This window comes from Grus americana, chromosome Z (genome assembly GCF_028858705.1).
Source record: "Grus americana isolate bGruAme1 chromosome Z, bGruAme1.mat, whole genome shotgun sequence".
Lineage (NCBI taxonomy): Eukaryota > Metazoa > Chordata > Aves > Gruiformes > Gruidae > Grus > Grus americana.
This window is the reverse complement of record NC_072891.1, coordinates 2,055,783-2,082,667: the sequence shown is the minus strand read 5'-3', so window position 1 is coordinate 2,082,667 and position 26,885 is coordinate 2,055,783. Positions and strand designations below refer to the sequence as shown.

The 26,885-nt window shown below is 42.6% G+C and overlaps 1 protein-coding gene across 1 annotated transcript in view; it reads left to right on the top strand.

Moving 5' to 3' along the window:
* Positions 1–26,885, top strand: part of DCC (DCC netrin 1 receptor) — a 366,068-nt gene that overhangs the window by 60,087 nt on the left and 279,096 nt on the right. Inside the window, exons 3-4 of the mRNA XM_054809591.1 lie at positions 12,457–12,607; positions 12,941–13,077. Of these exons, the coding sequence (XP_054665566.1) occupies positions 12,457–12,607; positions 12,941–13,077 (288 nt within the window). The remainder of the gene's footprint in view (positions 1–12,456; positions 12,608–12,940; positions 13,078–26,885) is intronic.

Here is a 26,885-nt window from a genome sequence, read left to right as displayed (position 1 = left end):
AACAGTGTTTATTCTTTAACGAAAACAGATTTCCAACAGATGTGGCCCACTTAATAAAATTTCACAAGTTCAGTGTTTATTATTTTTCAAATCTAACCAGCTTTACATTTATGTTCTCGAGTGCCTGTTTATACGAGTCCGTATTAAAAAAAAAGCCAACAAAAACCCAAAAAAGCCAAATGACAACAAAAACCCCAGGAGGAAAAAAAAAGTGTGTCATTTATAGATGCAGAAATTGCAGAGGTGATGCACAAGACCAGAGCCAGGTCCCCTTGACGGATGGATCCGTATCGTGGTATAAAGTGAACTCGTTTACACCACATGTATTTTGATGCTCGTTTACCAGCGAGGTGATGCGTGGAAGTGCGTGAAGCCTCTGTTTAGAGCTAAGGATGCCTTGGAAGGGATTTCTGCTGCAAGAAAACGGAATACGAGCCGAATGTGAGCGTCTTCTTTGAGGCAGTAGCTGAGGAGTGAATGTTGATAAATTAATAATAATTCAGAAAAGAATTAGAGTGTTTTCTGTACGTAGCCTGCCTTTTGGTAAACACATGAGAAATTCCGTACTTTATCCTGGAGATCTTTATAGAATTGCTGTTTGTGTGCTCTGTAAGCACTTACTTGGGGGAAAAGGCTCTTTAATTGGCAGGTTTTTATAAACTAGATGAATAACTAATGACTGGAGACTTGAAATGATATTCTTGCAAGTAGGAAGAAAGTTAAAATCAGTAATAACCATTGGAACTTGTGTTGGGTTTGCATGGCAAGGTTTTGGTAGCGGGGGGGGGGGGGGGCTACAGGGGTGGCTTCTGTGAGAAGCTGCTAGAAGCTCCCCCGGTGTCTGACAGAGCCAATGCCAGCCGGCTCCAAGATGGGCCCACCCCTGGCCAAGGCCAAGCCAATCAGCGCCTCTGGGATAACATATTTAAGAAGGGGAAAAACAGTTAGGGAGAGCTTTTGCAGCTGGAGAGAGGAGTGAGAAGATGTAAGAAACTCTGCAGGCACCAAGGTCAATGCAGATGGAGGGGGAGGAGGTGCTCCAGGCGCCGGAGCAGAGATCCCCCTGCAGCCCGTGGTGAAGACCATGGTGAAGCAGGCTGTCCCCCTGCAGCCCATGGAGGAAGGATGAGGGGGTGTAGAGATTCCACCTGCAGCCCGTGGAGGACCCCACGCTGGAGCAGGTGGAGGCACCTGAAGGAGGCTGTGACCCCGTGGGAAGCCCACGCTGGAGCAAGTTCCTGGCCGGACCGGTGGACCCGTGAAGAGGGGAGCCCATGCCAGGGCAGGTTTGCTGGCAGGACTTGTGACCCCGTGGGGGACCCACGCTGGAGCAGTTTGCTCCTGAAGGTCTGCACCCCGTGGGAGAGACCCACGCTGGAGCAGTTCGTGAAGGTCTGCACCCCGTGGGAGGGACTCCATGCTGGAGCAGGGGCAGAGTGTGAGGAGTCCTCCCCCTGAGGATGAAGAAGCGGCAGAAACACCGTGTGCTGAACTGACCGCAACCCCCATTCCCTGCCCCCCTGTGCCGCTGAGGGGGGGAAGGTTGAAGCCGGGAGTGAAGTTGAGCCCGGGAAGATGGGAGGGGTGGGGGGAGGTGTTTTAAGACTTGATTGTATTTTCTCATTGCTCTACTCTGTTTTGTTTAGTACTAAATTAGATGAATTCCCTCTCTAAGTTCGGTCTGTTTTGCTCGTGACGATAATTAGTGAGTGAGCTCTCCCTGTCCTTATCTCGACCCAAGCCTTTTGTTAGACTTCTCCTCCCCGTCCCGCTGGGGGAGGGGTGAGTGAGCGGCCGCGTGGCACCCAGCTACCGGCTGGGCCTAGACCACGACAGAACTGTTTATTTTTGTACTGAATTTTCCATCAGTGGCTTTTACGTCAAGGGCTGGATTTTCAAACTGAGCAACAAACGGATCCTGGTCCTGAGGAGCGCACCCGGCACAGGCATCGCTTGTATAAAGTTGGTGAATTGGGATAATTTCTGTTAAAGACTTCATTTTTACCTCATTAGGAGAGAACCATTTGGATGGGGTATGCCCTGTCGCAGAACATGCTGTGCTACTTAGCGATAGTGTAATTACTCTGATTTTTTTTAATTATTAGTATTTGGATGGATCGGGGGAGAAATAATTTCTTGTTTGGTTAAATATATCCTCCTAAGGTGTCATGTGTTAAAGTCAAGTTTGAAAACAAGGCAGCGACGTGAGAGTAGTCACACAGCATGCATGCTATCGTCTTTCCACGTGTTATTCTTGAAAGGTAAATTCCTGGTTACAAAACATCCACGTAATAACTTCCAGCATCTGGGTTATCCCTCCTTCCAGCCCCCCAAATGAACAGCATTGCTGAGGTCACTTTATAAGCTAGCTATACTCTGACCTTTAATAAAAAAAGGTTAAATTTAAAATGCTTATTGATAATCCCAGGGAATGAGCTATTTTGCCTCTCTTCCCTGGATAAATCTGATTAGTTCTTAAGTAATCTCTTGCATAATACATACAAATATCAGTTTCCCGTGGATAGCAGCTTGCCTGGTCGGAAATCAAAATGAGCAAGGAGGTAGTTGTACTTACACTCGGTGTGTCCTCTTAGCGAGGAGCTGATCCAAAGATCAATGCAAGCACGAGAACAATAACCAATATCTACTAAAGAGCCGTTTGCTTAACACGCCCCGGCTAGTTGCCAGATTAGGGGTTTTATTTATTAAATGCGCGTAGAGGCTTCGGTGATTGCTCTAAATGGGCTAGGTTTTAGTACGTATATTGGAAGCACAGATTGAGTTCAGAACAAGGACCTCAAGAATATTACGTAATTTATTTCCGAGTGTATTTGAAAGCATACGTTGTTATTGGAAGGATTGGTAGCATTATTATTAATCTTATGCAGTTGAGCTAGCTCGAGGATGCTGATGCTGTCAACTAGTGGACCCTAGGCTGGCTTGCAAATTTGGGTGTACAGAGAAGAATGAGGTAGTTCGCTGGAAATTTGTCACCGATTCCGCTCTCAAAATGCGCTCCACAAAGAATCTCAAAAAGGGAATTTGGTAGCGTTGGAACGGCCTTTGCGTTCCTGCTTTGAGATTAGTTTTATACTAAATAGTGGCACTACAGCTTTAATATGGAGTGTTGTCTCAGTCATAATAATTATAAATAATAAGACACTAATAAACTATTAGTGACTTTTAGAGATCCTAAACATCAGAGATGATGGATGCAACTGAAGGTCGCCTCCAGGTTTTGGCATTTTATGACCTTGTATTTTTTTCATTTGGTTTTTTTGGGTGGCTTTTTTATTTTATTTAATTGCATGAAACACATTGCTTTCTTCTCTGCCATTAACCTGCTTTGCTAGCAAAACACACACGACTGTCTCATCACTACTACATTTTGGAAAGTAACCTCTTAAAGCAGAGGAGAATTCCCCCGTGCAGGAGTCAAATTAGCAGCCAGGGAGAATTTAAATGGAATGAAATCAAATGGCTATTGGGGAATTGCAAGTGTGTTTTATAGATATGCAATACAAGGTTACTATAACACACTGAAAAGAAAGGCAGCTTTAGTTGAAGCCCCCAGCAAATCTAATAATAGTAATTATGAATAAAACCCCAGAACGTGTGGAGAGTCAGAGGAATGAAGGATGTGGAAGATATCAAGAATTAAAGTTCAAGGTACAAATGTTTTTCAAATATAACTGGAACGATATTACTGTGAATGGGTGAAAGTGGTAGAACTTGTTTCAATATTTACAAGGCAGAAAAGTACAAAAAACATTTCCAAACTAATTTTTGGAAAAAAAAAAATCTGTGTATATATGGCATTGGTTATTTAAAGATATTTTTATATTAAAAAAAATAAAAAGAGTGTTGTCTTGCCGTGAGTGGCTTAAAAAGCTTGTCCGAACCCGGAGGTTTTTTTGAGGTCATTATATCCAGATAAAAATGTAGCTCTTGGAGGAGCTGAGAAATTCTCAGGACCACTAATTCTTGACCATAAATTTTGAATACCAGATTTTCCAGTGATCTGCAACAAACCAACCCGTGATGGTCTGCCAGGCTGGCATCTTTGAGCCACAAAATAATAGGATGGTCCATGTAATTAAACCCAGTTAATATCAGTGTATGAAAACAGAGATGTCAACATAACTTTTGGTGATGATTTGTATTGTTATAATTGATTTCTGGGAGGATTCCTTGCCTGAGAAATTGAAAATCAGTATGGTATCTATATGATGGATCAGATTCGTAGCCATCAAGTCTCCAAATAGAAGCTGCGCAGATATTCTCTAGTGGGAGCCCTCGCTAAGAGCCAGGGATATACTCTTCACCTTAATCTCTCTAATATACCACGGAACAGTTAAACTCCAATTGAAGGCGTATGCACGTATCACAGAGGTGGTAAATACTGAAGAAGGTGGATCACTATACAGAACTACATAAGTGAGGCAGAATTAAAAAAAAAAAGGAATATTTTTATGTGGTTCGTCCTATTTGCCATATAATAGGTGAGTCTTAGGGGCTGGAGCAAACGCTTTCCTACGACAAAAATCTTGGAGGTTCATCTTGAGTTATCGGCAGAACAAGGGCGAGCAGCGCTGCGGGAGGCTAAGGAGGTCTGCTGAGGGCAAAGCCAGTGACGGCTGGGTCGTGGTACAGGAGACGTGCGACTTCCATGCTGAGGTCAGCGTGATGTAGCGTGGCAGAAACGAGGAGGCTTAGGCAACGGCCATAAAAATGATTTCAAAGATTGTCTCATTTAGCATTTAAAAGCTACAGATCAGTTTGGGGCTGCTGCTTGTTTCTAGAAGTTGACTAAGCTAGTCTTTGATTTTTTTTAAAAATTATTTTTTCAAATCAAAACAGACTAGGACTGGAAGTAAAATCTTTTTCCTGTCCAGTTATATTCATAGGGCCGCATCGAAAATCTTATATTAGGTTCTTCTCTGGATTCAGTTACTACCTGAATCAAGCCACTGCTCCTTAATTGCTTGTGTCTTTGCATCTCAAGGACGATGTAGGTCTAAAATCACATCTGCCAAAGCTCTGCTGCTCAGCTGCAAGTAGGAGTGTAAATGTGTTGCTACTTTCTCGCCTTGGCTCTATTCTCCATTTTCAGGAGAGAAGATAATGTAGTTCTGGAGCAGTTCCTCATTCTGTTTCAATTTTGCCTCTAAAACTTTAATGGCTAGAGAAAAAGCTTCCTCCTTTTGTCTTGTAAATACAAACCAGCAATGTCCCTTCTCTACCCCTGCAGTAATAAATTTTATATTATTCTTTTACCTAAGGATCTCAAAGAACAAGTCAAAGGGCTGTAAATATTTTTGTCTTCATTATGGATGAGGAAACTGAGTGTCTCGCAAGAATTCATCATTAAAGCTAGAAATAGGACCCCTGATGTATAGTCTCACGTTCCAGCAGCGACTTGGCACAGTTTTCCTTGCACTTTAGTTAATGTATTTTGAAGTTACTACAGTAAGAAGAATGTCTGAACGCCCTGATGCGCGTCGGCGTTAATGTTACAATCTTTGCGTGTCCTTATTACTTACACGCTCCTGGTCGTGTCACGTCCCAGAGCTCTGCTGAGCCAGGCTCGTGTTTTTTGGGGAGGGGAGGGCAGAAGGGATGGAGGAAATTTAAAAAAAAAAAAACAACAAAAAAACCCAAAAAAACCCTAGCATGGGAGTTGGGAGGTAGAGGCAAAAAAGCAAAATCCCAAAGTAGGAACTGCATTCCGCTTATACATTTTAATGCATTCCGTATATTGAGAGATCGGTATCATTTTAATGACAGATTCCTCTAACGCTGTTCACACATAACCCTTGCTTTCTCATTGGGATTAAGTGTTCAGCCTCTAGGCATGAGGGTGAGATCAGGTTGGGGAATTTTGCTGGCCTTTCTTCACTGACAGCAGAGAGCAAAATTGGGTTTTATTTGGTATAAATCTTTATCTTTTTTAATCGAATTTAGAAATGTGTTCTATATTCCATCCCATCAGTGTCACATTAAAGGCATCTCGGTTCTGCAATTTGCAATATAAAAACTACTGCAATAAAAAAATAAAATTGTACTGGCAAAGTACAATATTATCCAAATACGTTCAGAAAAAATTTCCTGGATATGATATGATGGGAGTCTTTTGTCAGTTGAACAACGCTTACAAATGCAGCGTAGCACAAAGTAGCTTAGCACAGCGAGGTGCCGTACAGCAGGATGCAACACACTTTTATGAAAGCATTTCTTCCCCCCCCCCCCAATATCTAATGTAGCTAAAATACTGCAGTAACATTTTTCTCCTCGAGTGTGGAAGAGCTGTATCTGTATTGCCGAATCCAAGTGAACTGCTTGCAACTTCATTTTCCTTGGGAGACAGAAATAAATTGCAATGTCTTGAGTTATACTTGCTTAAGACCAATTTGGTAGGAGAATGAAATACATCCTCAACTCTTATCAATTGACGTATTGACACAAATCTGAGGGATTGTTGGGGGAACGATCAGTGATTGACTGTAAAGTACACTGCTAAAATGTGATGGAAGCTATGCCTTTGATATAGGAATGAGAAAAAAAAAACTAATTCAAGATCTTTCCCTGCTGCAGAACACATATATGTCCATAGTTAAGTCACAAAATATCTCCATTACTCCATTAACCATCTATAAAAAGGAGATAAAATGCCTTATTCTAATAAGGCTTTGCAAAGGTATATATTTTTTTTGCAAATAGCGTGGTGTTCTCGGACATCAGCGTAATGGGGACTATCGAAATTGCATACACATTCGCAGATCCTATTTGTGGTTCTGAATTTCAACTATGTGTCATTGATTTAACGAGCATGGAAAATATGTGTACCTCATTACTGCACATTGTGTGCTCAAGAAAAATGCTAAATACGAAACGAGAGGTTTTGCTTTGTTTGGGGAAAATAAGTTCTTACAGCTCGCTGCTTTAGAATTGGGTTTAGGTGTGTCTGTTCCTTCTTAAACATAAATATATAGAAATTTGTTAAAATAAAATCAACAAATGCCAGCAATGCCATAGGTGCTCTCCAGGCTGGGAAGTCAGCGTAGCCCTTGCTGGTCCAGCATCAGGCTCCTAGCGTGTGCGTGGCTGTGGCCACCTTGGCGGGAGCAACTTGCTCCCCGTCCTCTCGGTCCAGTGCTTTGCTTGAAAATGTAATTAGCTTAAAAATTGAATCCAAGCTGTGTGGTGTGGTAGGTTGGAGGGAAGGGATGCCATCCAGAGGGACCTGGACAGGCTGGAGAGGTGGGCCCGTGAGAACCACATGACGTTCAACAAGGCCAAGTGCAAGGTCCTGCACATGGGTCGGGGCAATCCCAAGCACGACTACAGGCTGGGTGGAGAATGGATTGAAAGCAGCCCTGAGGAGAAGGACTTGGGGGTGTTGATTGATGAGAAGCTCAACATGAGCCAGCAGTGTGCGCTCACAGCCCAGAAAGCCAACCGTGTCCTGGGCTGCATGTCCAGCAGCGTGACCAGCAGGTTGAGGGAGGGGATTCTGTCCCTCTGCTCCGCTCTGGTGAGACCCCCCTGCAGTGCTGCATCCAGCTCGGGGGTCCCCGGGACAGGAAGGACATGGAGCTGTTGGAGCGAGTCCAGAGGAGGCCACGGAGATGATGGGAGGGCTGGAGCACCTCTGCTATGAGGACAGGCTGAGAGAGTTGGGGTGGTTCAGCCTGGAGAAGAGAAGGCTGCGGGGAGACCTTAGAGCCCCTTCCAGTCCCTGCAGGGGCTCCAGGAAAGCTGGAGAGGGGCTGGTGCCAAGGGCAGGGAGTGACAGGCCAAGGGGAATGGCCTGAAGCTGCAGGAGGGGAGATGGAGATGGGATGTGAGGCAGAAATCCTTCCCTGTGAGGGTGCTGAGGCCCTGGCACAGGGTGCCCAGAGAAGCTGTGGCTGCCCCTGGCTCCCTGGCAGTGGTCAAGGCCAGGCTGGATGGGGCTTGGGGCAACCTGGGCTAGTGGAGGGTGTCCCTGCCCATGGCAGGGGGGTGGGACTGGATGGGCTTTGAGGTCCCTTCCAACCCAAACTGTTCTGTGATTCTATGATTCTAATGCTGAAGAAGACCAAGAGGCGTCCTGTCACGTCCCCATGGATGGGGACATTGCAACTGTGACCTCAGGCCACAAATGACGCGTTGGTGCGTGAGGGATTCAGTCACGGCTGAAATGAAGTCAGTGCCTCCAGTGGAGCCAGGGCTTCATGCAAAGAATTTCTCATCTGCTAAAGCTAGTCCATAGTTGGTTGATTATGTGGGCTTGATTATGGTGCACAAGTGCCTTGTCAAGGAGAATACACTGAGTGCTCTTTAATCAAGTGGAGAAGGGCTTAACGAGACTGTGGATATCTTTATAATCAGGCCTGGATGCCTTCTTGAAGAACGCACTTTATTCAAACATGCTTTTGAGCTCAGGATGGGTGTGATTCTGTGGCCTTAGACAAGAAACAAGATCTAATGACCCTTTAGTCTTAAAAATCTCCTCACTTGTTTTTCCTTTCTCTCTAATGTAAAAATCTAATTTGCTGGACTGATGGGGTTTTTTTTATTTCTCAGCTGGAGATAACTGGTTGCACTGGTGCAACAGTGAGGAGTTTTATCAGGCAAGTCCGAACCAAATACTGAAATTGCTGCCTGGGCACTAGATGGGTACTGCTTCCTTTAGCTCACAAAAAGAGCCAAGTTCCTCGCAAGGTCTGTTGTGTCACTGATGTATATTTTTGTAGGGTTTACTCAGAACATGTTCAGTGATTGATTTATTTTTTTAATTATTTTAAAGCATAAGTGGGTGGAGACCATGCCACCTTCAGTATGACGCTCTGCTGCAGAGGTTTGTAGTGTGTGGTCCCGCAGTCTTTTTGGTCAATGAATTCTTTTAACGTCCAACACCATCCCCTTGCTCGAGGTGGATCTGAACTTGTGGATGTCCACCCTAAGGAAAGGAGTGCCTTTGGAGACTCCTTGGTTCCTTGTAAGGTTATGGTTAAGTAATTGTAGCTTTAGATAACACTGCCTTTCGTGTCCTAGTTCCTGAACTCTGGTTTTAGACCACCCCTGTTTTTTGGAAGGTGGCACAAAGCCAGAGGTTCTGATATGTCAACTTTGATGGTCTGTGATAGCACGTAACTAGCATTTCATGTCATGAAAGCTGTGGGTTTGCTTCTTGATGCTTAAACAAAATGTGCTAGTTATTCCATCCAGACCCTGCTGGTAGTAAACCTGATGCTAACCTTCACCGCACGGCCGTAAGGGCCGACTGCGGTTGTGATTTGTGGGCTGTGTTCAGTACAGTCGGTGCTGCCTGCCACCCATGACGCCCGAGGGCACAGCTGCCACTTCTTGGAGGCTCAGCCCTTGCTGGGGACTTGCCTGAATAATGTGCAAGTTCTGATCTTCCTGGGTTTGAAACCACAACTCTCTCCCTTCTATTATTTTCTGAAAAGAATAAGGTATTTTCTATTTTTTCCTTCCTGTAACAGATATTTTCTTTTAATTCTCTATGTGGCTTTAAGCTGTTAACTTTGACAGTACCCTGCACCCCTTGTTCAACTATAAATCAAGCAGCGAAACGTTGCTTCACACCTGACACATTTGGTTTCCATCTGCTTTTGAGCCGCATCTGCAGATGAAAGAGGGATGTAGAGAAGATGTTGCCTTGTCAACTAGCAGCTAGAGCATTAGGGAGTTGAGAAAAGTTCAAATGCAAGCTTAGGCTTCTGTTTGGGAGTCTTGAATGGAGCAAGAGATGGAAACAATGAAGAGCAGGCGGTAGCGGTGCTGCGGCAGAGCACGGGACCCTCTTCCTTCTCCAGGCAATGGGACATTTCTCTGCAGAGCGGGTGAGCGGCAGCCAGCCCAAGGTGCCACCACGTTGCAGTTGGCTGCTGGAGGCAAAAGCAGCCATCCCAAAAGAGAAGTAGTGCTGGAACTAAGCAAGCGACAAGATGATTACTAAATGTGAGCTTTGGTGGAGATAAAAGCAGTGATATGGTACAGGGATGTGTAGCAGTGGTATGTTCTCGTGCTGAAACGGTATGTAGCTACCCATTAAATGAAGAACTAACTTGAAATGCATTTTAGACTAAAGCATTTTTTGATGATTTCAAGTCAGTTGGAGGATCCCAAAATAATAAAAAAAAATACTTACCTACCTCTGAGTCCATCCTCTGTCATCTGCCATGATTGTGTAACGATTGAAGGCCCCAGTTTGGCGTTGGACACTGACATTCCCCTTCCAGCGCTCAGCAGATTCTCACGTTGGTACCCTCTTAGTTTAACCCTGGGCTTGCTCTAGCTGTCTGCTTGCGTACCTTGACGCTAACAGTTTTATTTTCATTGGGGTGTTCATTCTATTACGTCCCTCGGGAACATTGAAAATTTTGTCAGGCAAATTACAGGAGAGAGGAAGAATCCCAAATAAAATGTTATTGTTCATTTGGGTTGAAGAATGGTCTTGCTTTAATCTATGCTAGTCATTAACCGATCTTCAGATTGTTGACAGTTATAATGAAACCGTTATTTTCAGTGGAGGAGTTAAGACAATAGTAGTGACTCATGAATGTTGTTTCTAGTCTTCAATACAATAAAAGTGTATTTCATATTGCTGTAAAATGTGAATGGGCTATCCTGCTTTTTTCCAAGTACAGAACAGCAATGTGTATCGAGCTACTTTTGTCTCCTTTAGGATTTTGCAGCTTTGTCTAATATCCGGCCCATACCAGCTCTGGAATTCCATTTGTTCCGGATGTATTCGAAGAACCCTCTCAGCTAAATGTATTCTACTAATGCCTATGGTTTCAATTATCAATTGTCTCCTTTTTCAAACTTCAAAGTTAATCTTCATTGATGTCATGTTGCCTGTATTTTTATTGCTGTGCTTCTTACTGCTGCTCGCATCTTCCGTCCTAACTAGGATCATGATTTTAATCAGACGACGACCTCTTTGTGATTTCAGAGCTAAGTGCTTTTGAAAGGAAGGAGACACTCCCGTGTTAAGATCTGGATGTTATTTACAGATTTTGTTTGCTTTTTGTTTTTGCGCATTCGTTTTCATCTTTGGACAACTGAGTTAAAAATAAATAAACTGAAAGAAACAAACAAAAAAAAAAACCCCCAACCAACCAAAAAAGCTTTGGTTTTCTGGTAGTTAGCTACCATATGTTTAATGGCGTAGGTCAAGGTAATTTGTGGTTATTGCAAGAGATATTATGCAATTCACAGGCCAAAGGCATCGCTGTGATCAGCTGAGATGTCTTCACACATTGAAGCCATTGAGTTGTACGTGATAACTTCTGCATCGGTTGCACTCGCTGATGGCTGGGAATTGCACGTCCATCTGGTTGCACTAAGAAGTTGAAATACGCCGCTGTTGTAAATCCGTAGCAAACGTACGCGGCTAGTTGCAGTTTCTTTCTACTTGTATGGGAGAACCAGCTAATTACTTGGAGATGATCCTGGAAGATTTTGTAGTTGTTAATTTGGTGGGAATATTCATTTATATTGTGTAATTTTTATGTTTGTGTCAGGAAACAAGGAGTAATGTTTAATGGCTGTAGTCCAGCACATTTGTTTCAACATCTGTGATAAGAAAATGAAGTCATTTTCTAGAGAAGGAACAGATTCATTAAGAAGCAAACCAACCCAACTGATTTCCTTGGCGTATGGTTCTGTTTGCTGGTATTTCAGGCACAATGGGTGGGATTTGGGTCTCGGTTGTCCCCTGGTCGGTGGCGATCCACCTGTGGTGGTCGGAGGCAGAGATTTAGCTCATCCTAAAGCAGGCGCCCTGAGCTCGGCGTAGCTGCCCACGGGTGGGTGTCTAGGGCTTAGACAGCCCCCGACACACAGGGTGTCGTGTGGACACCTTCGCTCAGGCAAAGGAGAATTTGGGGTGCTAATCTTTCTAATTATTCCTTCTCGATTCAGATTTTTCAAGTTACTTCTGTCTTCATTTTCTGTGTTTTCCTAACTTGAGGCTTTCCTTGTCTTCTCTCACCCGCTGTATATGCGAACTTCCCTCTTGCAAGTCCAAAATAGCGTCGTTAATCCAGTACCACTCTTAACCTTACGTATGTCTCTGTCTTTTCTTGCTGCGACTCTGCCTTTTCCCGTGGCTTTCCAAGACCTGACTTTAATACCAGGCTATAAACAGTCCTTTCTCACTTTCCCAAAAGCTGATATTCTTCTGCCTTCAAATTGCTTCCTTGGGTTTGACATGTAAGCAGCTCCGAGATTGCCGTTTGATATACTTTTTATATGTCTGTATTGTGATTTTCTTTTTTTTTTCCCCATCGGTAAGAATCTGCGAAAGCTGCGGTCTCTTGGGTCCGTTGTTAATCAGTCATTTTACATTCCCCGTTCCCAACCAAAAGAATGTTGTTTTGTTTTGTTGGGCTTTTTGGGGGTTTTTTTTATGAATGATAACTGTTTCTTTTGTTCTCGTAGATCCAGGTTTGCACAGACAGCAGTTTTTCCTGCAGCGACCGTCGAACGTGGTGGCCATGGAAGGGAAGGATGCTGTTCTGGAGTGCTGCGTCTCTGGGTACCCCCCTCCCACCTTCACGTGGCTGCGAGGAGACGAAGTGCTCCCCATCAGGTAGCTCAGTTCTCCGTGGGTCGCATATCTAATGTTAGGTTTCCTTGAGCAAACCACTGAGTAATGCTTTAAATTCAATGGGATGGACTTGGAGATTTTCGTCCTACATAATAATGAGACTGGACGTGTCTCTTGCTGCTATAACTCATCTCTGCACCAAATCTGAGGGTGGAATTTGATCATAAATGTCACCTGGCCGGTATTTAAATGGAAGTGTAAAGCTATTAACGGCAAAAATCACAGCTGAGAATTACTTACAGCATAATTTACTGTGTGTATTTTTCTAGATATAGCACCTTAACACATTGCGGACCTGTGTTGTCAATGTTTCAGGTCCAAAAAGTATTCCTTACTGGCTGGCAGTAACTTACTCATATCAAATGTGACTGACGACGATTCTGGGACGTACATGTGCGTAGTCACCTACAAAAACGAGAACAGCAGTGGCTCTGCAGAGCTGTCAGTGATGGGTGAGTACATGAACTGCGCCCGCTTTTGCTTTTCCAAGACCATTTTTAATTAGTCCCTTTTCCGCAATGACTTAATTTTCAGAACTCCAAATAACTGCAACTTGTACAAGTCCCTTCCCCGCTTGGATCAGTCGTTCACACCCATGGAAACCAAGTCCTGTAAATCTCTGAATACCTCCCACCGTGCCCGATAGCCTCGCTGTTGCCAAACACCTTGTGGTATCAGCTGCTAATTGCTACTGCCTTCTGTACGTGGTCCTTTCCCTTTGTTTCTCCTTCCTGAAGCCGTGTTTTTGGCGTTACAGTGGACGTCCCCGTTGTGCACGATGTCAAGCACAGCGGGTTGAAAATCAGGTTTGGAGCTGCTTTTTTTTTTTTAATGTCATGAGCAGTCAATGTGGTAAGATAAGAAAAATCAACGTATTTAGCGTCTTCTCACCAACTTAAAAGTCCGAGTAAATTCGTGGAAGTCCTCACTCGGTAGTGATGCTCGGAAGGTTCCCACTGTTAAATCCTATGAAAGCACCCTCCCAACTGAACCTGCTTCCCCCCCCACTCTTTCCTCATGGCAAATATTAATGGAATCCAAAATATGTTTAAATCTAATAGCTGCCTTTTTTCTTTTTTCTTTATTTAAACCATTGAACAATAGCAGAGTACATTAGTGTTATTCAGTCAGATCTAAAGAACGACATAGTTAATGCGTAGTCAAACAATAACATATTTCAATGTGCTGTTCATTTTGCATTCTGGCTTTAAAGCTTATGCGTGAAAAATACTTTCATTAGTGAATAGAGCCTTAATTTGGATTATAGGATATTCAGTGCTTGTATAACAATATCCTTTTATCAAGCCATAATAAAATATAATAATTACTGGTGATGGAGGGTTCAGTTCTATTTCTTTAGGTGCATTAATGCATTTGTTTTACTGGTTAAAAATAAAACTGTGGCTTTATAATTGTGGAAGTTCATTTATTATGGAATTGTTTTCATTATAAGGAATCAAATATTGAAAAGGCAGGTAAGTTGTTGGGCAGTATACTTTTGATTTCAAAATCTAGTGTGCAGCAGGTGACTAGTTGGTGTTTGAGAAGTAGAAATAAATGACGCTGACATTTTGCCCCAACAATAGGTTGCGGTATCTACTGGGAAGAGCACCTGTGGCTGGAGGATCATTGGATAGTTTCTGACCATGTAGTTATCATGAAAATCAATGGGACTTTTGTATCTAAGTCCTTTCGTACATTTTGAAAAATTTATTCCTGCGTTCAGTCTGTAACGCATCTAGCTTTGGCTTCATTATGCCTTCTTGCCGCGTGTCACGTTGAAATTAAAGGTCCGTAAATTTTCATGCACGTTGACAGTATGTGACGGCAATGCGACGCAACTGTAAGGATGAATGAGATGATGAAAATCTCTAAGAGAAGGTGAGAGAATGCCAAATCAGTGCTAAGCAGAATGCTAGACTTACATGAAGATGGAAGATGCCACAGCTGCTGACTCTGTGCGGTCTCAAGGGGAAGCTAAAACTGCATTGCCACGGCGTGATGCAATTGTATTCACCCTGTTGGTAGGTCAAAGATTTCTTTGGTAAAGTTTCTCTTCATATATGGGATTCACAAATACAGAACAAATGGGAAAGAAAAATAATGGAGCTGCAACTTAGGCACAGTACTGATGTACACGTCTTAATTTCCTGAGTAGATCACTCATTTGTGACAGACTGAACTGAAAATGAAACGTTGTACTCGTGTATGTTTGTATTAATAACAGAAAATGTTCAAAGGATTCAAAAGAAATTACACGACTAAACTGGAGAGATGATGACAGCAATCCCCTGATATCTGGCTTTCCAGAGCAATATACCATGGCTACGAACTCGCTCACAATCTGTTTATTTGCTGAATCCGTCCGTACCAGTAGGAAACTCTCCAACGCGCTAAAATTTCTCATGTAATCGTTATGTCTCATAAGTAGAATTACTTGATAGTTTTATTTTCTTCTTTTGCTAGATACAAATGCAGATATTTCTGTGTGTTTCCTTGGCGTCAGTATGCTCGGTTATTTAACAAACTGTAAATTGCCCATCAAGTTTTTTTTGTTGCAAGACTCGCATTTTTTAATACCGATGTAATCTTTTAATTGTTAATGTGTCTGTAGCGCAAAGAGGGATGAGACATTTGCAGTCAGAGTGCAAAAAATGTAACAGTCCAATCATTATCTCCTCTGAAGTCTGAGTAGATGACATTAGATCAAAGGTAGTTACATCACGTGGTAGCAAGATGCTTTTGATCTTTTAAATAATGAGGCTATTTGCAAGAAACAGAGCGTGTTTTGCAATGAAGTTCCTATTAGGTCTTCTGAAGAGCTAAAAATAATCCCTTCTGCGTTGGACATAGGCCTAAAATTGCAAGAGGTGAATGAATTTGCAAGAAGAGATGATACATTTTGCGAAATTTTAATTTTGTATCGTGGCCTTTTGGCAATATTTTGGCCACATCTCCCTGTGTAATGAAAATTAAAAGGTCCGGGGCAGATTACCTAGGTACTATCTAAATCACCTGCATGCTTGGTAGCTTTAAAGAGCTTAGTGTTTAAACAAACGTTTGAAGATGATTAAATGTGTTAACCTGTGTCAACTACAATTATTTCCGAACTATTTTTTTAGCTTTCAGAAGCGTATTTTGGGCTTGTTCCCTTTTGGCCTCTGAGGGGTTTTTAATACAGCTTTTTTGTTTCACGTATTGTTAAGCGAGAGTGAAAGTCTGTGTAGCTCTTTTAGCAAAGAACCCCCCCTACCCCAACTCCCTAAATATTCCGAAGAACACAGAAATCCAGAAAGAAGAAAAAAAATCTTTCCATACCCTATACCTACTTGTGGGATCTCGCTCTGATTGCAGCCCACTTTGGCGGTGGGCTAAATGCTCGGGATTTCAGGAGAGATCTAATTCATAAACCCGGTTTTCTGTAGGTGATCATAATTGATAGATGTGTTGATATGCTGTCATACATCATTTCTTTCTTCTTCCTGCTTAGTGTTTGGCTTGTCCCTTAGTAGCATCAAAGAGCAAACAATAATTGTACCGATACGGGACGGGGAGAGCGCTGTCTCTTCTGAAAGTTTTGTCAACTATTTTTTGCATAATAATGCCTATATTCAGAATTAAACTATCGATGCCTTTGAATCAGGCAACTGTTTTTAAATGGATCGAGATTGAGGTAATATATATTATTTTTTAAAATCTTCTTTTCCTAAGATGTTCCTTAAGAAGGGAACAGTTTTCTGGTAGTGTTGGATCAGGAACGCTGGTTTGAGATACATTTAGGTCACTGCCTAAAGTAAGAGCAAGTGGTAGCAAAAAGAAAAAAAAAACCAACCAAAAAAACCCCAACTGGATCAGAAAGATGGTGTTTGCAGAAAAACACTGTTGCTAACTTTTTCTGAGCATCCATATGTATAAGCTACAAACAACTTGGCTGCAAGTTGGAAGCGTTTTTTTTTTTTTTTCTATGCAAATGCCTTTTACTAGGGAGTTTTTAACACGACGTGGTTTTAGCACTGGTTTTTGTTTGCCATCGCGGAAGAAAAGCTACATCAAAAGCGAGGCCACGTGAGACAAGTGGCTTATAAAATCACCTTAGTCTTTTTGACAAGAATGAACGATTGTAAGCACCGTGCATCTTGGTCAAATCAGTTTTTCTTGTTTTACTTCTGATTCTGCTGCATAAATTCCTGTAGCAAAATGGTTATTCAGAGATCAAGGTCACGGAAAGTAGTGAATAAAGCAGGCGTGGATCACTTAGGCAGAGAGTGGTATTAAGAAGGAAGCCCGCATCACCATAACGTGGTTTGACACAGCAACGAAAGCATGAAAAATGAGAAACTTTCTAACGTTTCCTTTGTGAGCGCTGCTTAAGCCGATCTCATGCAAATGCACCAGTCCCAAAATATTTACAAAAGCGGTTACAGTCTATTGCTAACGTTAAAAGTCAAACCTGGTGATGTACCCCATTGGTATGTACTCATTGAAAAATAATTTCCAAAATACGGAAGGTTATCCGCTATTATAAACCTGTAGAGAAGCAGGCAGATCTTCAGTGGATGGGCATTGCGCCCGCTCTACCCAAGCTGGTGAACCCAAGAAAATTGGAGTCATCCGAGGATCCGTTCCTCTGTGGTCCTACACCATGGGGGTAAATCAGACTTGCTCGTGTCTTGTTGAAGAAACCAAGGGCAGAATTACTAATAATTAAATAACTATTTAATTATTCTCTGCTCCCAGTTTGTAATATGTGAGCCGGCAGGATAAAGCGGCACAGGAATCTACGGTAAATCCCATGCTGCTTTACTTGAGGCAAAAATGAGACAAATGACCATGAAACCCAATCTCTCTCCCATTTGTTTTCCTAATAAGTTTCAATACCAAAAAGTTCGGTGTAAATGGAAACGTAGATACCGTTCATTATATTTCTTGCATGTATAACTTTGATTCTGACATGTCCACGTAGGTTTTCCATCCCTACAGCTCCTCTGTCAAGTCAAGCAGATAGAAAAGTCCAATGTGGTGTTCTGGCGCGCTTTCCCACAAAGGTGATGGAGCTGAGACACCTAGTTCTCGCTGAGATGAGAGACAATTAATGGTACCATCACCTGAAAATATGGAAATCAAATATTTAAATTGGGCGTTGGGAAGAGACTTCTTTTTCAGGGTATTGATGTGGGACAGGCAACCCAAGCTCTGTGGGCAATATTGGGTTTACCTGCTGAAATGTAACCAGGCTTTCTAAGATGAAGATGCTGGACTAGATTAGACGGATCAATAACTCTTTCTGCGTTCACTCCCCGTTATTTAGAACATTTAAAAAATGTATTACCTAATCAATAGCTTTCAGTGGCTTCACAGGAGCCAGTTATATTTTCCATCCAGGAAGAATACATTTGGGCAGTGTTTAAAATGAATTTTATGCAAGCTAAGCTGAAACGTTTCCCTTTGAAGTCAGAAACATTGGTAACGGAGAGCACGGCGTGGTCGCGCAGCGCTGCATACAAGTAATGACAATAAAATAATATTGGGGGGGGGTACCCTGTAGCTGATCTCAAAAACATTAGCTATTCAAGGATTGATTTATTATTTTTTTTATACTTAGGAAATTAAAAATCACAGTACTAGCAGAGCTGTGTAACCCTGTGACAGAAACGATGAATTCTTGGTGCTAACGGGGGAGTCCGTGCCGGCATAAACAGTAAACTGCAAAGCCCTGCGTAGTGCCACGGGTTTTCCATGGCAAAGCCGTCTGGGCCCTGACAGGTTTTTCCTGTAAATTCCTCTGTTGCTCTTGATCCCAGATTTGGTTTGCCTTCTGGAAGGGTGCAATTGAAGAGAGGAAAAACAGAAGGGCAGCAACAGTTTGGAAGGATGGAGGGGGGGGGGAAGGGGCTGTCCTTGCTGAGACTGATGTGTGAAGAGTATTTTATTAATAGGAGGCTTGAGGACGGGGTACGGGATAGCATCTGCGTAGCTAAATGGCACTGCTGCAGTCGTGCTGAGTCAGCATAAGTATTGGAATCAGCAGAGTTTTGCAGAAATTGTTGCAGTTTTCCTTTGACGTGTGAACGTGCTTGACGCTCTGATAGATTTATTTTTTTTTAAATTATTATTTTATTTTTTACACCTTAAACTATATGAAGCGGTTCAGCCGAGCAGAATGACTGGCTTATCCAGCACCCTCGATCAAGAAACTCAAGTCATGACTTGAATGCCTTTGAGACACAAAACATTTGAGTAGGCGCGAGTGCTAGCATCTCCGCAGGAAAACTTAAAGCTGATGACATGATTTCTTTTTCCCTTTTAAACAGCATTATATTAATCTATGGAGCTTCCTATCAGAGCATGGCTTTGGAACCAACAGATTGGTAGATCGAGTCGAGGTTTGGCATTGTTTTAATGGATATGAGCACGTTGAACACCACAGAAAATAGGAGTTCAACAGTCTCTCTTCTACACATCTGTATTTTTATATAAATAAGCAGAAAATACGCGTGCCTATATATTTGTGTGCATGTGAACTTCAGGGTTGACTTAATCCTTTATAGGAAGAAGCATCCACTTCTATATAATAATAAAATTACATTATAATGTAATAACAAAATTGCGTTATAACATAAGCATAGGTTATTTTATACCTATTTACCACAAAGTTTCTCCCAGCTTACTCTGACCAGCTAGTACTGGTACTGGGGCTGGACTGGAATGAACAGCAGTCTGATCTTTGAGAATTTCCAGATAGGTTGTTGTGGGGTGGGGTTTTTTTTTCCCAGTCCTGTTTAATATCTTAATTTGCTTTTAGAGCAGTTTGAAAAATTTGTTCAGAGTGATTTTTCCTTTAATGGAGTTAGTGAATAATGAGGTGAATGCCTACTTGCAGGTAAAGGGAAGCTCATCCTGGTAATGGTGTGTGATTGAAGGACAGTCAGCTAATTTTTATTGCCATGGATGGAATGGGAGTTGAGTGCCTAATTGAGACCATTCTGGAAATGTAATTCTTGTCAATGCATCATGAGTATCAAATACTTATTCAGCACCTGACACACGTAAAAAGCACTTGAGTGAAACTCCAATGTTGCCATTTTCTCATAATGACATTTAAATTCAATCCTAATAAGAAAAAATGCACCTAACAGGCTCTGTGATGCAGATGCTCACTTGGCTGATCATAGGAAAAGTGCTGTGTCTGGGTATGATCTACAGGTTTATGCTTAAGGGAAGAAATATTCAGACAAAAATCCTTTTAAATCCACAGGAGAATGAACGTTAGGAAGTTAACTGTACCAGATCTATGCGCAGTCTGATTTTTAAACTTCTCATTTTGTGGATCAGCCTGCGGTAGTTGCAGAGAGATTCTGCCAAACAGCTTGTTTAACAAGCTTATTTTCTCTCTGACAAGGGAGCTTTGCTGCTGCCAAAAGCATCGAGAGCGTTGGCGTGTTCACGTGCGGAGCCATCGCGGTGACTGCCGGCTGATTTCCTCCCAGGGACTTGGGCACGGTCCTGCCCGTGTAACTCTTGACTGTAGCACGGGACCAACAGAGATGTTCTCCATCCCAACGGGTGATAATGGCACAGTTTGCTGCCCTAGATACCTTCGGCCATCTCTAACTTCAGTTTTCTCTTTTGCTATGACCTTGAGCGTGTGAAAGTTAACGTGGACTCGGTGTAAAAGTCTTTGGGGTAAAAACGGGGGTGAGCTGTTGTGGGTCAGCTTGACCTTCAGTGAGGTCAAGCCCTGAAGTGCCCATTTCAGAATCTCCTTCGTGTAGGTCCAATGCATTTTTCAAAGTTTAACCCCCAAATATCTCCTTTTACCACCAAATATCTCCTTTAAAATTGTTTTGCGCAGGTTTTTGAACGGTGTTGATACGTAAGGCTCAAAGTGGAGGCTTTTGCGTTAGAGGTAGTGGCGAAGGCTTAGCTTCAGTGAGACGACTGAGCCATACGTGATACGAGAAGACCTATAGCTGCTGTTCCGCCAACTTTTAATGGGGATTGGTGTTAAAAAAAAAATACATACTTTCTTTATAAATTCCCTGTTTTTCAAAAGCACCAGCGCTATTACTTTAGAACTGTGTATTGTTGCATAGCATTAATTAGTGCATTTTGGTATTTATGTTTCAGTAGGAATTAAGGCTTTTCTGAGCATGAAATGGGATAAAACACACCAAAACCCAGAGAAGAGGTATATTTTCGTTCACTGTGCAATGGCATCTGCTTATAGCATCCAGCTGCTTCTGTCATCATCTAATAATAATGCTAGGAATGTTGCATGATATGGTATTATAATTAATATATTAGCACAGTTTAGCACCATGCTATTTCCAATGAGAGCATGTTATATTCTTTCAAAAAAAAAAAAATATTGAAAACGACAAGTAAAGAAGACGCAAATGAAATGAGAGTTTCCCCATATTGCTGGTCGGATTTGAGAAATAAAAACAACAGATGTCTACGTACATTTTAAACAGCTTGTTTTTTTAAAAAAAACAAAACCCACAACTTTTTTTTTCTTTTTAGAACTAAATGTTTTAAGCAGAAAGCTCCCTGGTTCCCAGTACTTAACCTGACCCTCGGCTGTTCAGCTCTGACTTTCTAGCTGGCTTCTTTATCTCAATGGAGAGAAGAGCCTACAGCTGGCTTACTTCTGAGAATAATCTTTTGGCTCTCGTACTATAAATTGAGAAGTGCGTGAATATATGTTGTAACAAAAGAAGTGGTTTCTTTTGCCCTTGGAGAGGTTCGTTCTCTATTCCCGAGCTCTCCAGAGCACTTCCTGCAGCAAAGTGCTTGAGAGCAAGTCACCCTGGTATGGTCTAAATACGTAGATCTCATTGCAGAGCACACTCCTGTCATTTAAAAATGAATAAATAACTTCTCTGTCTGCATATTACAACTTCTTTTAGTTTGCAAACAGATGCGTGTGGTTGCGCAGGCGGTTAGCAGGCGTGAGTAAATGACAGCGGATCCTGTTCTGGGCTGTGATTTCTCCTGATCCCTTCCAGCCTGATTTGCGTCGCCCTTTTTATCGTTAGCAGAGTAGCTTTGGTGATGGATGGCAAAAATCTTTCCCCCCCCCGCCGCCGAAATGTCACAGCTTTAAAATCAGAGTCAGGGCAGAGTTTCACAGGTAAGAGGAAAGTTGGCGTCGCTGCGCTCGCGTGCCGCTGTGATTCCCTGCGCGCTCTATTTATAACACGAGATGAATGGCAGCGTTCATTAGACCTTTTTTTTGTTCCCTTTGCCTTCTGGCTCTGGTTTGATTCAGCGTGACAAGAGTGATTGGCCATCGGTTTGATGAATGGTTATAAAAGGTCCTAAATTAAATGAATGGTGAACCGCACTCAGTTATGGAGTAGTTCCCATTAAACTACATAGTTAACGCGAATTAATGCAGCTGCCAAAATTCAATTATTAAAAAAGAAGGCAGGAGAGTGTCCAAGACTGAAAAATGTCTGTTACTCGTAACGAATGTATCTAAGCGATATTCCCGCGGCTTTTCCCAGCTTTTGCTATTCTTCAGATTCCTAAAAGTGTTTTATGCTGGCTTCGGCGATACGCTTGCGGCTTGCTGGGAAAGTATTTACAGCTCACAGTAGTGGCGATCTGTTAAAACCACTTGGGACTTTGAGGCTACTCAGATTCAGCGTGTGAAGTACGTGTATTCCAGTTGCGAGGGAGAGACTCTCAAAAGTCTTTTGAGCAAATGGTTCCGATTAGTTTAACTAGAAAATATTGAACAGTGCATAGAACAGGCTTCCTACGAGGTGGCTGGGTTAATATGTACATTTATTAGCTTAGACAAACAGCTCGCTGTGCCGGGGGAAAGAGTGAACTCAATTTAGACACTGGTTGCATCGTCGTTCATAGGAACTGCATAAACAAGCTGGCACTGAATTCGCTATGACTGCTAAATAATTGCGGCTTTTGAAATAACAGGATTTCTTTTTTCCTGCTGCCCAAGGGAGATGTTCAACACGCGCGCAAGTTCTTTTTCATAAGTATATTTAGATATATAGTTACACGGTTAACAGGAAATGACTTTTTGTTCTTCTTGTAATTCTGTATCTTCTTGCAAAACCTGACTATAACACGGTCCTGGACTCCGGAAAAGCTGCTGGAGTGGCAAAGTTCTCCAGCAGAGAACGAACGCGCCCAGATGGTGCACGCTGATTGTATTTATTATATACGCACAGGCACTCCACGTTTCTGTGAAATACCAACTTCTCCCCAGCAGCAGAGCGACGTTGAGGATACCGACCGCGTCACCCGAGCAAAGCTTGCTTTATTCTCAGCTACGCAGCAGCTACCGTTATTTGAAACAACCGCGGTCCGTCAGGTGGGAAGGGCTGGAAATAGTTAAAGCGCATTCCGTCAAACCCAGATTTTAAAATACGCAGCATTTCTAACATCTTTTAAATAATTTCGACTTTGGTTAGTTTTGAAGGACTTGTATGGCTGACATCTATTTTTTTTTTTTTAACTCCCTTTTAAACCTTGGAGGTGTATTAGATATGCACAGCGTGGGGTTTGTGAGCAATGTTTTGTCACAACTGATCTAATTAAAGCATAGCCGTGGGCCAATTAGACATAACTATGAGTGGTTTTACCCACCTTTTTATACATAAGAGAAGAAATCGTGAACTTGGATTTCTTTTCATGGAGAACAGAATATTTTCCGAATTAACTCCGAGCTTTGTAAAATGGAGTTGAAATGATATTTCAAACTTTATGTTTCGGAAATGGTTTGAGTTCATTATCGTGTCACAGATGGTCCCCAAGAGTTGAAACTAAATCTGTGCAGAATCTCCTCTTTTGGGCAGTTTGACCCTGAGCCTCTGGATCAGAATGAACTTGAAGTAAAACTTCACTTCTTGTGTTTGTAGAACTGGACTGAGAGGCAAACCTTGGGGAAAGAAAAAAAAAAAGCTTGCATGTTTTGGTTCTCCATCAGTGTTGCAAAATTGTGGGTGAAATAGCACAGACTGCAGAGATTCACACAAGTTTCAGGTTTGGGACATGGACCTCCTTGCTGTGATGATAGTCTATCTACATCACTTTTTTTTTTCTAGGACCTTTTGTAAATAGCCAGAACAAGAGAAGAGGAAAAGTGATTTAAATATTTAATTCAAGCCGTTGCCCTTAATTGCATGCAATTTTGTGGAAGAAGAAAGAGAGTTGAGGTGGGAAGGAGCTCTCGTTGCAATTTTTAGCTGTTTCCCTCTGATCCTGGTAGACATCCATGCACAGAAAGGAAAAGTACAGCAAAACCAGAAAATGTAGCTTTTCTTTCTGGTTCTGACCTGTACTCCTACCCTCTCTGGGTAGGGCTGTGCTGCTCCATCCATCATTGAGACCCTTGTCCAAGTGTCAAGCTATTTTTAAACCGTTTATTTCAAAGCAGCACTAGAAAAGATCAGCTGTTTGGCCAAGTCAGGCTTCTGAAGGGAGGGTAGAAGGAGGGGGGAAAGGCTTGAGGATGGCAAAAAGCAAACCTGCAGAGGTGAGGAAAGACCCACAGCGCTTTTGGGAACACAAGATCTGGTTTCTAGGTGGTGTGTGGGACGGAACGATGTGTCCTCTCAAGATTCAGGGTGTTTCTCAGGCTCCCAGCTCGCTGGCATCGTGCTGGAGCTGGAGGCCGTGGAGAAGATTAGCACACTGGCATTTTCCCCATGAATCCAATCTTCCTTCCAAAATAATGTCTTCAAAATAGATCAGTCTAATGATCTGCATTTCTATTACTTTTTCCACCAAATTTGGCTTAGTAAATTGTACGTCTGCGGTCCTGTTTACCAGAATGCAATTAGCACGGTCTTACAGTGCTGTGAGCTGGGCTCCTTTTTTTTTTTTTTTTGTTGGGCTGATTTTCATGTCTTTGTTTAACTTTTGAACCTCCCTTTTATAAATTGCTTATTGAACAAAAAAAAAAAAAAAAAGAGTTGGACTTCTATTGCGTTGAGCTGCCTGAAATGTAGGTCTCCACAGAACAGGATCTGTTTGAAGTCTGAAAATTAATCATTTATTAATAGGTGCATAATAAAATTCTATTAATTCTAGCTAGTATTTTTTTGTTCCAAAGGGAGAAGTCTCAGAGGCTGCAAGTTGATTAACTTAGCATGGGGACTAAGTGGTGTCTGTATTTATTTTCCCTCCGTGGTCTTTAAATATTGGGAAAGTGTATTCATTCATGGTGCAGATGCTTTGGATAGATAAGGTGAGGGAAGTTTTAAAACTCAATTATATGAAATTGTCAAATGCTGTTGAGCAGTGTATCTTTTTTAAAAATAGTGTTTTGAATATTTTTTTGATAGCTTTTTGCTCAGTTCACCTTAGTCATCTTTTTTCCTTTTTTTTTGTTTTGTTTTAATGTTCCTACCCATGTATCATTTGCCTAAATCTTCAGTCTTTAATTCACACTAATTTGCAGCATGGAAGATTTCTTTGGTTGTCTCTATGTACCAGCACACGGACATCTATCTGGTAAATGCGCTCTGTAATGTAAAGATATTTCTTCTTTGACCTCTTCAAAACCTTTAGTTATTTAACTTCCATTTTCCTGTTCCTCTTCCCACCAATTTGTGTGGTTTAACTGAAGAAGGGGTGGCTATTATGTGCAAGAAGTTTGCTTTTCGAAAAGAACAGAAAATGATTCCCTTTAAAGAAAAAATGGAAGTCATCTTTTTGTCTCTTTAATCAGGTTGTTAGGAAAAAGAAGGTCATCCTGTGGGGTAGGAGAGGGTCTGGAGGTAACTGCCAGACTGAGCGGGCTCCTGCTGGGCACCTCACGTGTCAGGTCTTGCACTTGGGTCACCACGACCCCAGGCAACGCTCCAGGCTTGGGACAGAGTGGCTGGAAAGCTGCCTGGTGGAAAAGGACCTGGGGGTGTTGGTGGACAAATGGCTGAACATGAGCCAGCAGTGTGCCCAGGTGGCCAAGAAGGCCAACAGCATCGTGGCTGGTATCAGGAATGGTGTGGCCAGCAGGACCAGGGCAGCGATCGTCCCCCTGTGCTCGGCACTGGTGAGGCCGCACCTCGAGTGCTGGGTTCAGTTTTGGGCCCCTCGCTCCAAGGCGGCCATTGAGGTGCTGGAGCGTGTCCAGAGCAGGGCAACGGAGTGGTGCGGGGTCTGGAGCACAAGTGTGATGAGGAGCGGCTGAGGGAACTGGGGGTGTTGAGCCTGGAGAAGAGGAGGCTGAGGGGAGACCTGATGGCTCTCTACAGCTGCCTGAAAGGAGGGTGTAGGCAGGTGGGGGTCGGTCTCTTCTCCCAAGGAACAAGTGATGGGACAAGAGGAAATGGCCTCAAGTTGTGCCAGGGGAGGGTTAGATTGGGTGTGAGGAGAAATGTCTTCACTGAAGAAGATTAGACATGTAGATGTGGTGCTTAGGGACATGGTTTAGTGGTGGGCTTGGCAGTGCTGGGTTAACAGTTGGACTCGATGATCTTAACGGTCTTTTCTAACCAAAACGATTCTATGATTCTACAATTGCTTCGAGAAGTGTAAGACGTTACGACTTTTTGACTATGGCTGCTGTAATAACTGCTCTCCACTGATAAAATGATGAAAGAAGGGGGTTGTTTTCTTTGGCAGAGAGGAGCTGTCTGAGGTGCGCTATGATGTAATCTCTGAGCTCTAGGCTGGAGCTGGAGGCTGCGGTGCCGCCCCGGTGTAAAGCATTATGCAAATGCTGCCGGACCATCGTCCAAACAGGCCAAGCTTGTGCGTCGCTGGAAGGTTAGGAGCAGCACCTGCGAGATGCATTTAGGGAATAATTATAAAGATAGCGGGAACGGGGTGAGAGCAAAGTCATGGAAACCACCGAAGGATGAAATTTCAAGAGGAGGAGCACGGCCAACAGTGCTGGAAATCATTGACAAGATCTGCGGGCTAGAAATAGCTTCCACATTTGCTTTTCAGTAAACACTAAAGATTTTAATGATTTTCCCCGCTATCTTTCCTCCTTCTCTGCTGTACAAGTAGCTTGTTTATCACAAACCATTTTTCTTTTTTCTTTTTTTTTTTTGGCCTCCTGATTTCCCATTAATCCTGTCGGTAGAAAAGGAGTGAAAAAAAAACCCAAAACCCCCCCGACCCTGTTGGCTAAAGGGTTAAAGCTAAACTGTTCCGCACCAATTTTTGTGTTCTTGAGTAACGGTTCTTTCTGCAGATGCTGTGCCACGGTGCCTGCGGTACGCTGCAGCACTGTTTTGGGCATGTTCTCTTAAAAAAAACCAAAACCAAACCCCGCAGC